This window comes from Anolis carolinensis, chromosome 4 (genome assembly GCF_035594765.1).
Source record: "Anolis carolinensis isolate JA03-04 chromosome 4, rAnoCar3.1.pri, whole genome shotgun sequence".
Classification (NCBI taxonomy): Eukaryota; Metazoa; Chordata; class Lepidosauria; order Squamata; family Dactyloidae; genus Anolis; species Anolis carolinensis.
Genome location: NC_085844.1, coordinates 212,373,636 through 212,390,539, shown reverse-complemented (window position 1 = coordinate 212,390,539; position 16,904 = coordinate 212,373,636). Strand labels below are relative to the sequence as shown.

The window sequence follows — 16,904 nt, the reverse complement described above, 5'->3', positions numbered from 1 at the left end:
AACTGGAGTGCAATCAAGGAATCAAAATTGCATGCCCCTTCTGTCCCTAAAAAAGGCTGATGGGGGCATTAGAGCACAAAGGCAATTGGAGATGTAGAGGCAGGAATGGCCCTCCAAGTTCCTTAAGCCCTACATCTAAAGCCCTGGCAAAGACTGTCAGAATGACAACTGGACAGGGCTCCTATAGCTTTAATGTCTATGTAGAAAACAGACTCCAAGACAGACTGAAGAACTGGATGAAGCCTTTCTTGAACAGATGATCAAACATGCAGAAAGAAGAGATATAGTGATAATGAAGTATTTCAACTACTCTGATATTTGTTGGAAAACTAACTTTGCCAAGACTATGAAGTCCAACAAATTCCTCACTTGCCTTATAGACTATTTAATTGTCCAGAAGGTAGAAGACGCAACAAAGGAATCAGCTATTTTGGAACTGATCCTAACCAATACCGAGGATCTAATCAATAGAGTAGACGTGATGGGACCATGTGCTCCTGGAGTTTGTAATACCAATGAAGGGTGGATGGGAATTTCTTAAAAGTGAGATGCTGAAGGCACAATTGCAAACAGTGCCAGAAAGGAGAAAAATTAGGAGAAGTGTAAAACAACCAGAATGAATGTCCAAAGAATGTTTTGCTGAGCTAAGATTTAAAAGAGACATGCACAAGAAATAGAAAAGGGGGGAAATCACCAAAAACGGTTCTGGCCCAATCTACCAATCTACTTCTCCTCATATGAGCCAGCAAAGATCCCTGAGATCATCTGGAGAGGCCCTGTGCTCGGTCCCTCCTGCCTCGGAGGTGTGGCTGGTGGGAACGAGGGACAGGGCCTTCTCGGTGGTGGCTCCCCGGCTGTGGAACACCCTCCCCCAGGGATATGCAGCAAATTCCAACTTTGTTGGGCTTCAGAAAAGCCCTAAAAACATGGCTGTGTGGCCAGGCTTTCAATCAATAAATGGCAAAGTTCACGGACTGAACTACGGACAAAGCATGAGGTTTTTTAGGATGAACGGATCTGATTTTATGTAACTTATATTGTATTTTAATAGTTTTTAATTGTTTATGCATTGGTTTGATATTGTTTTGTATCGGCATCGAATTGCTGCCATTTCTGTAAGCCGCCCTGAGTCCCTTCGGGTGAGAAGGGCGGGATATAAATGTGAGAAATAAATAAATAAATAATAAAGAGGAATTCAAACAAATAACCAACATATGTAGGGATAAGGTTTGTAAAGCTAAGGCACAAATGAGCTCAGTCTTGCTAAAAAGATTAAGACCAATAAGAAGAATTCTTTGGTTATGGACTTCTGTGTGGAGAAGGTGTTTTTTTTTAGTGTGAGGAGTGACTTGAAAAACTGTAAGTCGCTTCTAGTGTGAAAGAATTGGTTGTCTGCAAGGATGTTGCCCAGGGGATGCCTGGATGTTTAATGTTTTACCGTCCTTGTGGGAGGCCTCTCTCATGTCCCCACATGGGGAGCTGGAGTTGACAGAGGGAGCTCACCCGCTCTCCCCAGATTTGAACTGCCGACTTGTCAGTCAGCATTCCTGCTGGCACAAGGGTTTAACCCACTCTGCCACCAAGAGGTGGTGAAATGCTAACAGGAGATAGGGAAAAGACAGAGCTGCTCAACACTTTCTTTGCCTCAGTTTTCTCCCAATAGGAGATTGGGGTTCAACCTGAGCAATACAGAGCAGACCACGTAATAGGGGAAATGCAACCCAAAATAAGTAAAGAAGTAGTCTAAGAAGAACTACACTTCTGTAAATGAATTCAAGCCTCCAGGGCCAGATGAACTACATCCAAGAGTATTGAATGAACTAGCAGAAGACATTTCTTGGAGAACAGGAGAAGTCCCAGCAGACTGGAAGAGAGCAAATGTTGTCCCTATCTTCAAGAATGGGAAAAAAGAGGACCCAAACAATTACTATCCAGTCAGCCTGACACCAATGCCAGGAGATTCTGGAGCAGATCATTAAGGAGACAGTCTGCAATCACTTAGAAAGGAATGCTCTGATTACTAAAAGTTAACATGGATTTCTCAAAAACAAGTAATGCCAGACTAATCTTATCTCTTTTTTTTGATAGAGTTACAACCTTGGTAGATGCAGGGAATGCTGTGGGTATAACATATCTTGAGTTCAGTAAGGCCTTCAACAGAGTCCTCCATGACCTTCTTCCAAGCAAACTAGTCAAATGTGGGCTAGGGAATGCTACTTTTCAGTGGATCTGTAATTAGTTAAAAGATCAAACCCAAAAGGTGCTCACCAATGGTTCCACTTCATCATGGGAAGAAGTGACTAGCAGATTATTATTATTATTATTATTATTATTATTATTATTATTATTATTATTATTATTATGTTTAGCCTGCAGAAGAGAAGGTTGAGAGGAGACATGATAACCATATATAAATATGTGAAAGGGTGTCAGAGGGAGGAGGAGCAGGCATGTTTTCTTCTGCCTGGAGACTAGGACTCGGAGCAATGGATTCAAATGACAGGAAAGGAGATTCCACCTGAACATTAGGAAACTTCCTGACTGTGTGAGCTGTTCAACAATGGAACTCTCTACCTCGGACTGTGGTGGAAGCTCCTTCCTTGGAAACTTTTAAACAGAGTCTGGATAGCCATCTGTCAGGGATATTTTTTCCTGTATGGCAGGGGGTTGGATTAGGTAAAAAGAAACACCTGTGAAATGCCCTCATCTTCACAATTGTTAAATCTTCTATTTTTACACTGACAACCATAAAAATTATGCTGGAAATAGTCACTAAAGTCTGGGGGGCTTTGGGGCTACACATGCTTTGTAAGCAAGATTGCCCTCACCTCAATGTACAGGTACTCAGCAAAAAGTGACTCAGGGAAACTTTCCATTATTTCTCCTGAGAATGGCATACTCACACGTCCAGTTGGTAACTCTTTGAACAAGAGATTGATGTGGTCCAGCCACTCCCACCATCTTCAGAGTGTACTGACGTCCAGGAAGAAGCCCTTCAAAGGTGATGTTTGTTCTCTGATTGCTCATTTCCACTGTGACATTTGTGACCTCCAATTGAGATTTAGTCTCCATGACAGTTCCTATATATCGGCCTTTCTCTCCAGGTGGGATTTGCCAAGAAGCCTGCAGTGATTTTGTGTTTTTACCTTTGTTGCTGAGCTTCAGGTGCTTTAGAGGCAAAGGATCTGAAAGGAAGAGATTGAGGATAGCTGTAGAATGTATTTTTTTTTTGCAAAATAATATCCACATCTAAAATGCATCTTTTGAATCCAAAAGGAATCACCTAATCATTGGTGCAAACACTAGAATTTGGGTGTGTGTGTGTGTGTGTGTGTGTGTGTGCAGAAATCAGGGACATTTGTCACTACAATAAACAAAAGGACCTCTAAATGCAGAAGGCTAGCTTAGCAGGTTTTTATATTAATTAATCAATGTGATTATTTAAAATGAGAAGTTGACTACTAAATGCAGAGCCAAATATTACTAAACTGCACTACTGCTCCTTGCCAAGCTAAATGTCTTCATGGCTCAATTGAATGTGTGCTTCCTACATACAGAAACTGTCTATTGACATTGCCGAACAGAGGTTACTTAATACTGGTGATGACTGTTTTCAACTGCACCTGACTATTAGCATAAGAAACACAAGGCAGACTATGTCACATTTATACATTGGTCTACTCCCTGCCCCTCAGCTTCTGGTGCCTGTGGCAGTTGTCTCATTTTCTCTGATGACAGGATTGCCCCAGATACCACTATGATTGCACTTGAAAAAACTGGGGTTTCTGTGAGGTACAATCCTGCCATAGTCCTAGTCATTTATTGCCTGTAGACAAGTAGCAGGTAGATACTACTCTAAAACTATAAGCTCCCCCTTGATGGTCTGAAAGAGAGAAACACAAACATAAAGAATAATATATTTCAAGATTTTTGCGGAAACAGAATGTAGCAGCAGGACCCAAATGCAACCACACTCTTGGTTTCATGTTTCCCAGCAACAGATATAGAGAAGCATACTTTTTTCCTCTGACACTGGGAGTGATGTATAGCCATCCTGGTAGCCATGGATGGCCCTAGCTTCCATTGTCATGTTGATGCTCCAATCTCCATCCTAATCTAGAATCATAGACTTGGAAGAGACCACAAATGCCATCCAGTTCAACACCCTGCCATGGAAAAAAAATCTAACTGCCTACTGAAGAGCAGTACTCTAAATGACTGAAAACTAAATGACTGAAACTCCAAGCTATTCTTTGAAGTCATTCTCCAAAGCCTATATATGAAAGTTGGTTGTATGATGGAATATCTTCACCTAAGCCTTCAGGCCACAACAAACAAAGCAACTGAAGAGATGGTGTATATTTTTCTCCAAGGAAACATGTATGTCTTTCGTTCCTATCATTCAAATATCTGTCCCCTCCTCTTCCCACTGAGAAGACCAAAATGTTAAGACATTGCTTACATGTCCATGCAGAGATGCTCTTTGCAGATGCTTTATATGGTCCAGCAACAGCTGTCACCCAAAGTGTATAGAGGCTCCCAGGACTCAAGTTATCCAAGGTAAGTTGTGTGGTGTTGCCTCCCACTGACATATTTCTGATGGGTACATTGCTTTCACCTTCCTGCAGAAGTACCAAATAGAATTCTCTTTCTCCAGCTGATGAATTCCATGATGCCTTTAAAGTGTTACTTTTGCCATAGCTATTCAAACTTAGGTTGGTTGGCTTCAAAGGGTCTATGGAAAGCAGAAAAGAGGGATCAACATTGAATGCATTGGCCAGAAACAGTATAAACCATAAATCTCTGAGCAGATTGTTTGTCTCCCTTACTTCATATATATAACAGATTGGCAATGCTATTGCTGAGAAAGAAATATGATAAACAGATGATTGGTTGGAACCCAAAGTTTAATGATTGACTTCCAGCAATCTGACAGGTATATTTAGTTCCCCATATACAAGTTTTTCCCTCTTCTGAAACTAGATTTTGTCTGCCAATTTTTCAATTTATACCCAATCATTAGGAAACATTTTTAAAAATTTTATATGAAGGAAGGTATGGACATAAATACTCTTAAAGTCTCACATCTTATCTAAATTGGGAGGCTAAGTAGGACCAATCTTTGCACAGGAGACCGTCAAAGAATACCAGACGCTGCAGGCAATATTTCTTAGGAATGAAATGCAAAACTTCTTAAGTTTTCCTTGCCTAAGAAAAATCTATTAAATTCATGGGGTTGCCATAGATTAATGGGCAAGCACACGCACCTAAAATACAGTTTGCCATTGAAGCAGTGTAACACATTTATAGGTTTTTTAAAATTAAAAGTGCATTTGTATCCCAGTATACTATGGTGTGGATGGGGGAGCAAGTATGGTCCTCCAGATGTGTTTGGACTGCAATGTCCTTCATCCCTTACCACTGGTTAGTGATGCTAGAAGTTGCAACATAGTTACATCTGGAGGGTCATATCTGATATATATTCATGCTAATCAGCAATCAAGTATAGCTTAGACAAAAAATCTGGGAATGGGCTATAGATACTTTTGCATTGCCTTGCTTATTTCATATAGACTCAGAAGTTTCTCGTTAAATTTGCAGAATATGGCATCTGACACACTAATGTGACACAGCACAGAATTTGGGAAGCTCTGCTCTAGATATTCTTTTTCACATACAGAGCTCAAGACATGAAGAAGGTTCCTTGTGAAGAGCACTAGGCATATAACAGGTAGAAACCAAATAGATGCCAACAGATACATTTTGCTCATATGTCAACTTCTTAGGAGGGATAAATAAAGATATTGCTTTATTTAATAGCATAGATGCTTTGTAGCAGCATTTCTCAAATACTGGGCCAGTGATTACCAATGGAGATTATCCCGTTTTTCAGGGATGCTGGTGCCATAAGCCATCCAATATTCCAGCAGGAGGGAGAAATGAAAGAAACTGACTGTGTGTACATGTGTGATAGTATGGTAGGTTGAATGTAAAATGGAAGCACTGTGAGCACTACTGTGCTGCCATACTTACAGGTATAAGCTGTAACCTTGGGTCCCTCAACTCGGTAAGGTCCAGCTGTGGCGCTGACCTCCAGTCGATAGGGGGTACCTGGCTTCAGATGTTGAAAAGTATAGTTTGTTAGGCCCCTCTTGAGTGACACTGTGGTAATCTCTGTCACGGTATGGAGATTCTGGAGAGTAAAATGGAACCATTCTGCTCCACCTGCATTGGACCATGAGGCACTCAAATTTGAGCTGGAGCCACTGTTCTGGAATGCCAATGTTTCAGGCACAACGGGAGCTGTTAGGATAAAGGAAGTCGTGAGAGGAGTCATTCCTCAACACAAGAGAGCAATTACCCAGAGAAGAGGAGTCCTTTTCCCCTAAATATCCCATCTCTGTGAAAACAATTGGAAAACTAAATCCTGATAAAAGGGAATTTGGAAAAAAAAATCTTAATTGCTTTACAAGCTAACCAGTATGTAAACTTGTAAAGGCTCATACATTTGATGACATCTCATGGATACCTATGATAGGACTTGGGGTTTTTTGGGGGGGAGGGGTGGGTGCCATATCCTACAATAGCCAAAAGCAAGAATGAGCAACTGTGACCACCCAGATAGTGACATGCATAGCATATTTGATACCCAGAGAGAGGGGGATATGCATGGACTCCTTTGCCTTCTGAGCCAAAATAATACAACAGGCTTCCCAGAGATGTGGGGTGGGGGGAGGGAATCAGGGATCCGTTGCCAGCACTTCTGTTTCTCCCTTTGCAGCACCAGTGCTATTATGTTAAGCCTGATGTGGACTAACAAATACCTCTCCCTTTTGAGAACTGCTGCCCCCAATCTCCACAGGGAGAGGACAATGAGAAAGTCTCATGGTGGGATGGCTGAGCTGTATAGAGCAGGGGTCCCCAAACTAAGGCCCGGGGGCCGGATGCGGCCCTCCAAGGTCATTTACCTGGCCCCCGCCCTCAGTTTTATAATATAATATTTTTATATCAGTTTTAATAATATAATATATTGTATATACATATAATATTGATAATGTTATACAATATAGTACTAATAATACCATATAATAATATTAATTATTAATATATTACATATAATATTACAGTATAGTGGTATAGTTCAATATCTATATATATAAAAGAGTGATGGCGTCAGGGCAGCGGACAAAACAACAAAACTACAGGCCCCCCAACCTCAAAATTTGACAACACAACCCATCATTCACAGCTCTAGGTTGATACAACAAAAAGAAAAGAAAATTACAGGGAGAGGAATAATAGTTTTTATCCAATTGCTGCCAGTTAGAAGGCTATGCTCCGCCCACTTGGTCTCCTAGCAACCTACTCAGCCCAGGGGACAGGCACAGTTAGGCCTCACTTAGGCCTCTTCCACAGATTATCTGATTTTAACTGGATTATATGGCAGTGCAGACTCAAGGCCCTTCCACACAACTATATAACCCATTTAGAATCTTATATTATCTGCTTTGAGCTGGATTATCTTGACTCCACACTGCCATATAATCCACTTCAGTGTGCATACTAAACATAAAGACTACCATACAACAGACATTCAATACCACCAGTACCTCAACAATTTCTCACCAACACCACCAGAAAATGCCACAGCAACGCGTGGCTGGGCACAGCTAGTAGTAATATATAATGCTAATATTGTGCTATGCTAATGATATAATGTATTGTATGTACATACAGCTGCTCTGAGTCCCCTTCTGGGTGAGAAGGGTGGGATATAAATGTAGTAAATAAATGCAGTAAATAATTAATTAATTTTAGACTTAAGCTCGGCCAAAGTCTGATATGACTTGAAGGCACACAACAACAATCCTAATTAACTTGACTATCTCATTGGCCAGTAGCAGACCCACACTTTCCATTGAAATCCTAATAGGTTTATGTTGGTTAAAATTGTTTTCATTTTTAAATATTATATTGTTCTTTTGTTGTTGTTGTTGTTGTTGCACTACAAATAAGACATGTGCAGTATGCATAGGAATTTGTTTGTATTTTTTTTCAAATGATAATTCGGCCCCTCCACAGTCTGAAAGATTGTGGACCGGCCCTCTGCTTAAAAAGTTTGGGGACCCCTGGTATAGAGTATAGAGAGTCATGTGTATAGAGAGAGCAAAACCTGCACCTCATGCAACAAAGAAAAGGAGAAGAGAAAGGAAGTACAATCATTCTTCGTCTGCACCCCACCTTGCTTCCTAGTTGTAACAATGGAAGGCCTTTGCATGGGATGCAAGGTCAGGTGTAAATGAAGGAATAAAGGCCAAGCACAGTAGCATCCCTGCCCAGCAGCTGATTTCACAGATTTCTGAGAGGAGACAATATACTCCCTTCTTGCCTACACTTAGGGCCGACCCTGTTGTTTTTGGCCTACAACTCCCATCAGCCTCCCATTGCCTAAAAACATTTTCAGAGCCACAGTTGCCCACTCCTGGCCTAAAGGAACAGAGAGCAATTGATTTCCCTGCTTAATTGCCTAAACCCAAGTTATCTTCTGTACAGACAACAATCAGAGTAGATACTTGCATGCCTGTCTCACAAGTTGCATAGAAATTATGATTTAATGCTAAACTTGGCTGATCAGTCTCTGTGCATTTTATTCCCGCTGCACTTGCTACTTTTCAAGCTTGCAATGACAAGAATAGAGTTCCATCCATCTAGCGGATTAATCTCTAGAGACAATTTCACCTCCACAAACTTGATTTTACTCCCTAACTAACTCCTTGGGCTATAGTGATAGTTTCCAAATACCTGTCCAATGCCGAGCAATGGTGCTTGCTTTGTAAGATCCAGCAAGTGTGGTGATCTGCAGGGCATATTCACTGCCATTTAGAAGCTTCTCAAAGCGGTAAGTGGTGGCATTTCTGGGGATGGTTACATTCTTGACAGGTGCCTGGGATTTTATATGGTAGAGAACTAATTGGTAAGCATCCTTTCCACCAGTCGCTTCACTCCAGGATGCCAGTAGCATTGAAGGACTGTTATGGCTCAAGACCACATTCCGCACAGGTCCAGGAACTAAAACAAGATGTAAGATCAAAACACAGATTAGCCATTGAGTAATGCCATGTACACTAGTATGTAGTACTAAGTATTTCAGATTCTTTACCCTCATATCCTAATCAGACTTCCTTCACTAGATTACTGTGCATTTCAGGAGACTGGATGTTGTTCCTATTCCAGGTTATGTGATTTACATGTGTATAACAATTAGATATAAGTTGAATTGCTTATTTCAGTGTTTATGAACCAAGATTTGTTTGGTTTATTTATCCGTTAGGGCTCAGTCCCATTGGCTTTAATGCCACTTTGTAATGGAAAGTTAACTGACTTCCAGCTAACTGCTAATCCATTTCCAAATCATTTTATACAGGTCATACCTTATTCAGACAGTACAGGTTGAACATCCATTCTAGAATTCCAAAATCTAAAATATTTCACAACCTACATCCATCTACATGGATGGCTGGGATAGTAACACCATTGATTTCTGATAGCTTTATATACACAAGCTTTGTGTCATGCACAAAATTATTTAAAATGTTGTATAAATTACCTTCAGACTATGTGTGTAAGATGTAAATTAAGCCTAAATGACTTGCATGTTCAGGCTTGGATTCCATTTCCAAAATATCTTATTATGTACATGTATGCAAATATAGACATTTCAAAATCCACAAAATCCAAATTACTACTGGTCCCATGCATTTCAGATAAAAGATACTCAATCTGTATTGGGAGGGTAGTATGAACTGAAACTGCATATGAGAACGTGGATAACTAAGCAAATGTACTCATAAGTAAACCCCACTAGGTTTAGTCCTAGAACAGTGACTGCAGCCCTAAAGCTTCAACCCAAAAGCAGTCATCTCATTATGCAAATGTCATAATTTCCCAGGTGAAAGTAAAGTATTAATAGATAAATAAATGTGTTCTTTCTGTATTTCAAAGGCACTTTCACAAGACCAATGTGACTCAAATTCATTCCGGCAGCAGCTTGACCACAAATTCAGTGAATCAAGTTCATACAGCTTCTCTATGTCATCTGTGCTAAAAATAGGTTTTGTGAAAAAGTATACATTGTGTGGGTTTCTTTTGGTAAGCGTCCGCACATTTTTGAGATTTAAAGAATTCTTCATAATTCTGAAAACAAGTTGCTGGGACCAGAAGCACATATCTCACTGCCAGCAGAAAACTTTAGGCTGTTTCTGTAATTAGTAGTTCCTGCATTTCCAGTGTCCACAAAGATCTTATGAAAGAGTTGCAGACAATACATACGGCATTGTTACATCAGGAACAGTCTGCCATGGAACAGCATTGCTGCCAATATCCTACAAAAGTCACTCTAATGAGCAAACAAACAATTACATCGGTCTTCTACATCAGTCATGTGGATGAGACGCAGTTCAGTGCAACTTTGTATATTTAAGGCTACAACAATGGAAATGGAAATAGCAAGCCAGAGAATTTGGGGGGGGGGGGGCATATCAAGCTGTATTTCTTCTTGTGCAAACTGGAACTGTCATGACTTAATCCTGGGATCTTTAGTTTGGTGAGGCCCTTGTTAAACTAAATTTCAAGAATTCCATAGCATTGAAACTTGGCAGTTAAAGTGGTGTCAAACTGCATTAATGCTCCAGAGTAGTTCAATGAGACTTTTTAAGTGGAAAATATTTAAGAATGAGTATTTTCAGATCAGACTAGGAGAATAATGCTGTATCCACACAAACACACACAACACATGCTGTTTTTGACGATCAGCTTTACATGTTTCTGAAATTAAAGGGAGAAAATAAGATAACTGCCTGCCCTCACCCATCCACATACACAGAAATAGCATCTGGAAGTTGTGAAGCAAAGAGTCTAGTATTGCATAAATGAAGTGCCAGGAACACATTTTATTGGCCCAAAATTGCATGTGCAAGCAGGAAAAAAGTAATGGCCAGATGATGCTGCATTTGTGCTAAATGCTAGAGGCAGAACCACAGAAACACCATGTTATTTTTAGCTTAACTCAGCACAAGCATCTCGGTTTACAAGAGGTAGTATAAAAGCTCTTTTCATCCAAAATCCAAATCAGAATTAAGATAACTTTATGTCAGATCTTGCAGTTTAAAGCGTGTTTCCGGAATATTTGCAAAACTGAGAACAGAACAAAGACACCCAGAAACATGTCTGCTGTGTCTTTTCAGGCTGTGAAAAGAATACGAATGGCAGAAGAAAGCAAATGAGAGCAGGATAATTTAATTGCTCTGTTGTTGTTTCCTTTCACTGGCTGCAGTTAGCTTTGACACTCTAATGGGTTTTTGGTTTTTATGCCATCAATGGCTGTATGAGGTTTCCACCTGGCACATAAAGCATTGTGCATGAACATGGTTTGGATGCTTCAATTACTTCCAGGTCCTATTGGAAAGAGACTTCCTGTATTTACAGAAGAAAAACTTCTCTGTGTGACACCATGACTTCAAAATGGCTTATGGACTGTCTATCGTGCCATCTCTATTTTTTGGAATGACAGGTCAAAAACTTTTTAAATGCCCAGGTATATTAACTGTATTTCATTTTAGCTGGCTACATAATAATATATCTCATTTACTACATTGCTGTTTAAAATCTTAATATTATATTAATGTAATGAATGGATGATTGATTGCATAAACCGTAGTAATCTGTCCTACTATCTACACACACACATTTATCCCATCCTAGAAACAAGTTTTTTGAAAGGTGCATTTTATTAAAAAATTAAATAACAGAACAGTAAATCTTTTGAATTCTAAGTGTGAAAATGAGAGTGAGATAATGTCTTATCCAAATAATCCAAATGTCAACAAATTATGCGTTCAATATTGTGCAAGTTAGTTATATTTATCTCTCACTTAATCCCTTTCACTTACCTGTCCTCCCAGTGACTCTGCGACTGGAATTTTGTGTGCAAATCAGCAACACAGTGACTTCAATGTCGTATTGTGTCCCAGGAAGCAAACCCTCAAAGAGAAAGCCGGTGGCATTGAGCCCAGCCGATCCATTTTGCAACACTGTGTTTGTGTCAAATTTGTAAAGAGCAAGTGAGACATTCTGGACACCTCTTGGGAGTTTTTCCCAGGTCAAAAAAAGGGAATTAGAACGTCCCTGGTTGCTGACACTCACGTTCAGAAGGTGGCCTGCAGAAAACAAATAACAAAGTGTTCACTCTTCTTCAATGTATGCCACCCCAGAAGTTCGTTCTCTATGTGACATAAATTGAAGGCATCTTTATCATCTGTCCTCAACCATACTGGCAAGGGCTGCTTGACACTGAAGGGCTAAACCTTTTGGAAATCCAAAGGTTTTCAGCTTGCAATCTATTTTAGGTAAAGGTTTTCCGCTGACATTAAATCTGCTCATGTCCGACTCAAGGGGTTGGTGCTCATCTCCATTTCTAAGCCGAAGAGCCAGCATTGTCCGTAGACACCTCCAAGGTCATGTGGCATGACTGCATGGAGTGCCGTTAACTTTCTCTCGGAAGGCTACCTATTGATCTATTCACATTTGCATGTTTTCGAAATGCTAGTTTGACAGATCTGGGGCTAACAGCGGGAGCTCACCCCTCTCCCCAGATTTCAACTGCCAATCTTTCAGTCAGCAAGGTCAGCAGCTCAGCAGTTTAATCTGCTGCACCACTGTGGGCAATCTACATTAGCAATTTCTAAACTCTAGTCCTCTGGGCGTTTTGTCCTTTAGCTCATAGAAGCCTCAGCTGCCTTGGCCAATGATGAGGGATTCTGGGAGCTGAAGTCCAAATCAACTGGAAAACCAGCATTTGGGAAACAGTGATCTGGACCAGGCCTGCACAACTGTAGCCCTCCAGGTGTTTAGAACTCCAGCTAGCTAGTTTGTTCAGTTGTGAGGAATTCGGGGAGCCAGTGTCCAAAACACCTGCAGGGCCACAGGTTGTGTAGGTATATATTTTCGTAAAGGATGAATACCTTTAAGAAATCCCACAAGGACATCAACAACACCTACCAACAATATCTACCTCCCTATCAACCTGAACCTGTTTTTTCAGCTGGTTACCTTCTAGATCCTATTGTGCAACCATGTCATAGAAATATATATACCACCTCACACCAGAAACACATTATATGCATCCTGTATACAGCAGCAACAACAAAAACGATGTTTAATGTATCAAGCTTTATAATATGATCTATGTAGTCACTGTCTAGAATTGCTCGCCTTTCTGTCCATGGATGTCTGTTAACTGGGCATTACACTTCATGCATGTGAAGAAGTAAATTCTAGTCAATGATAATTGATGCCACAATACAACTGTGAGTCTTGATGGATTTGTAAGACACTTCTTTTTCTCTAGTAAGCTTTGCTAAGCAGGAGGCAAAATGTGCGAATATTTTGCATGTTTCATAATTAGCAGATCTCATTCCATTTTCTTACCCATTAAGAAAATACCATTAAGTCTGAATATTTTCAAAAGATTTCTAAATATTTCCCTCTGAAAAGAAAGGTCTTTTTAGTGTATCATTTATATATTAGAGATGTATCTAATATCCTGTTTGCTTTCAAAAGCTGTTTTCAATCTGTGCAACTTTATCTAAGATATTTACATATGGTCATTGCTAACACATTCTTGATGGCTTGTGTTGAACTATTCTATTTCGCAACTCTGCATACTGGAACTAATATTTGTGTAAACATGTAGCCATGTTAATTCATAAAACTTCCAAACAACTGTCAGAACTTTGCAATCCCTGACCTAACAGAACATGGCCTCACTTGGTAATAGAGAAGAAAGAGAGAAACTTTCTTCATCAATCCATGTAAGTTCCCCCCTTCATAATAAATGGGCATTTGTTTAATATTTAATGCATTTCTACATCAACTTTAGTTGTGGAGATATCACATATGTTCAAAATATTCATTGTGCAACATTTTGTTTCCAGATGTAATGAATTGCTTATGCTGTTTACAGGAACAACGCTGCTTAAAAATGTTCCTTAAAATGTGCAGTCCACATTAACAAAGAGAGTTATCTTTTCAAGATGTAAATAAGCCTTTGTTTCTAATAATACACTAAAAAAGATTTAACAAACTTTTTGAGGCTTATCAAATTAGTTAAGAGACTTGAGTTATCATTACAAATTGGACTGTTAGTCACTTCTCTTACCACCTTATAACACTGTGGCATTTTGGCCCCTTGCAATGCTTTGGGGACGGGGTCTGTGAGCGCCATCACATGATGCTTGACAGGTTCTGTCCCATCTATTCTCAAAGTGGGGAGGAAGTGTCACAAGACGCTTCCTTGGCTACGATGCCTTGGTAAGCGTTTTCAGCCATTTTCCCCATCTGAAGGAGGAAAGGGCAGTGCACATTGCTATCCTGTCTTCCATCTGATGGGGACAGGGCACCAACATGCCTTGTCCCATTCCCCCCATCTGATGGGGGAAGGAGGGAGGCGCACAGGGCACCCCGAGACACCCCTCACAATTGCTGGCAAAACGGTACAGATGGGAGGGATGTGTGAAGAGATCCTTTGTCTGTTTCATATGCTTATTAATTCTTCTGGGTGGGAGAACCTGTGATGTCCCATGGACCCTTGGGCTGTGAACCTGACTCCATTGTGGACAACATGATGAGGAAACAGGTTTAGTGCCTATTCAGCAAGACTCTGCCCCGTTCCAGATGTTCCCTATTGACAATTCTAGTTCGGTGCTCATTAAAAAGGGCTTCTCTTCCCAGTTCCCCTCACTTTGATAGAAGGATGTTTGTGGAAACTAATAGACAGGAGAAAGCTGGCAGGAGACGAAGCGCGTGATTAGCAGCAAGGGAATCTGCTGATTAACCTATTTTCCCCTGAGAATTCTAAGGGAGGTTTGCATCTGGTCAAGATGTTGTTCTAGCTCTTTTCCCTTGGGAAAAGAGCAGTTGAGACACCTGCTCTGAGGGAAGATTTGAAGTTCTTAAAAGTTCTGTGCGCTGGCTAGCCAGCGCGGAGTCAACATGTCAGCTTGGAGGATTAACTTCGCTTCCAGCCAAGTGTGGACTGCGTTTAAGTTCACTACCTTCCAGCCTTGCCGTGCCTTGCCTGGCCGTGTTCCTTGTCTTGTCTTGCCGTGTTTCCAGCCTTGCCTTGTCGTGCCGTGTATCCAGCCTTGTTTTCAACTCCTTGCCTTGGACTTGCTTTGAACTCTAGTAAAAGACTTGAACGTTCTCCCCACTCAAACTGCTTGGAAGTTTGAGTGTGTTTCAGTTTTGGATTACAAACTTTGAACTCTAATATTATACATTGGACAATATATTACTGGACTATATTTGACCTTTCCTGAAAGGTCTATTGATGAACGATACCTTCTGCTTGTTTTCGTTTTAATTTCTTAATTCCTTTATAAAGATATTAGATTGTTTATTGGCCTCGGTGTATTGGTTTCCAGTGCTCTCGCAGCCAGGGGCGTCACAGAACCTTTCCAAGGTTTCTTGGCGTGATCTTTCCCTAAAGCTTGTCTGGAACCTATCCTTCCAAATTTTGCCATAGCCATGGTTTCTGCCACTGTAGTTGCCACTGAAATTTGATGCACTGCACCGACATTAATTACTCTTACTCAAAACCAGTTTGGGACTGGTTTTCTTCCCCTTGCTTGGGGCCTCCACCCACTCTGTAACCAGAACCAGCCATGAATGAGATCAATACCAAAGCAGCACCTGCTTGCTTTGAGGTCAAAATGAGAAGCCCAAATATACGATCAGTGGTGAGGGGATTGCTGATCAACCCCCTCGTTGCTGATCTCATGGCTGGGGACCTCATCCTGACCTCAGAGGAAGAAATTTTTACAAGCTGGGCTCTGCTGGAAAGATGTTTAGCAGCAAAAACAGTGATCATGCACCAACAACCTTGAGAAGAAATACTCAATTTATTTTGCTAAACCAGACGGACACACTATAAAACTATTTTCCCCAAAAATATTCTGAGTAAGAAGTGAAAGCATAAAAGAAGCAGTTTCACTGTTAAAACAGTTGTATGATATGTGTTCTTACAGCTATGCAACAGAGTTGCATACTGATTAAAAAAAAATGCTGTAGATCACCCTGAAATCTCCCTTGGGACTGTCTCTTAGGAAATTAATCTGAATCTAAAAATGTTTGCACCCATGATAAATTTAACAATGCACCTTCAAAGTGATTAGTTCAGTAGTTTATGAGGTTTTTTTCTGCCTGGAACCCACAGGTGAGAAAAGAAGAAAACTTACTTTTCTTGTCAGGCACACCTTCTGGATTCCTTTGCCAATTTGTTTGGTTGCATCTGTCATCCTGCAAGGTTGAAACAAATAAATTCTTCAGTGGGCTCCTGATAAACCTAAGGCCCTGATGAGAAAAATGCCTGCATTTCCATTCTAATTATAGAAAAAAAGCAAGTAGTATTAATGTTTTCTGTTCCCACTTGCCGATTGCCCTCTTTGGTTATTGACAGGATAACCAAAGTGGCTGCTGGGTTGGACCACTTTCTGTTGCTTTTCATCAGCAAGCAAAAACCTTTTTATTTAGATTTTGGCTGTTAATGGTGGCAGAACAATTAACAACAATTATGGGTTAATTGTGGTGCTGTAATTTTAACCTCGTTTCTATATTTAAATGTTTTATGCTGTTTAAAATTAATGCTGTTTTAAATAGAATAACGTCATGGTTCCACAAACATTTTAATTTTTTATAATTCTGGGTGAGGGGGTATTAGATAGATGGATGGGAAGATCCTGATTGTATGCATTAAATTTTTGAATAGTTTCATGACTCTCATTGGTACTGTGTTGTTAAGTAAGAAATCAAGAGAAAGGTACTGCAAAGAATGACCAAGTCACATGAAC

At 40.3% G+C, this 16,904-nt stretch overlaps 1 protein-coding gene across 4 annotated transcripts in view; it reads right to left on the bottom strand.

Annotated features, from left to right (window-relative positions):
• Positions 1-16,904, bottom strand: part of LOC100555140 (receptor-type tyrosine-protein phosphatase V) — an 84,749-nt gene that overhangs the window by 52,684 nt on the left and 15,161 nt on the right. For all 4 annotated transcript variants that reach the window (XM_062978718.1, XM_062978719.1, XM_062978720.1 and 1 more), the window contains 6 exons: positions 16,293-16,353; positions 11,949-12,215; positions 8,803-9,069; positions 6,034-6,303; positions 4,463-4,735; positions 2,904-3,185 (listed from right to left, as the gene is read on the bottom strand). In XM_062978718.1, coding sequence (XP_062834788.1) covers positions 2,904-3,185; positions 4,463-4,735; positions 6,034-6,303; positions 8,803-9,069; positions 11,949-12,215; positions 16,293-16,353 — 1,420 coding nt within the window. The remainder of the gene's footprint in view (positions 1-2,903; positions 3,186-4,462; positions 4,736-6,033; positions 6,304-8,802; positions 9,070-11,948; positions 12,216-16,292; positions 16,354-16,904) is intronic.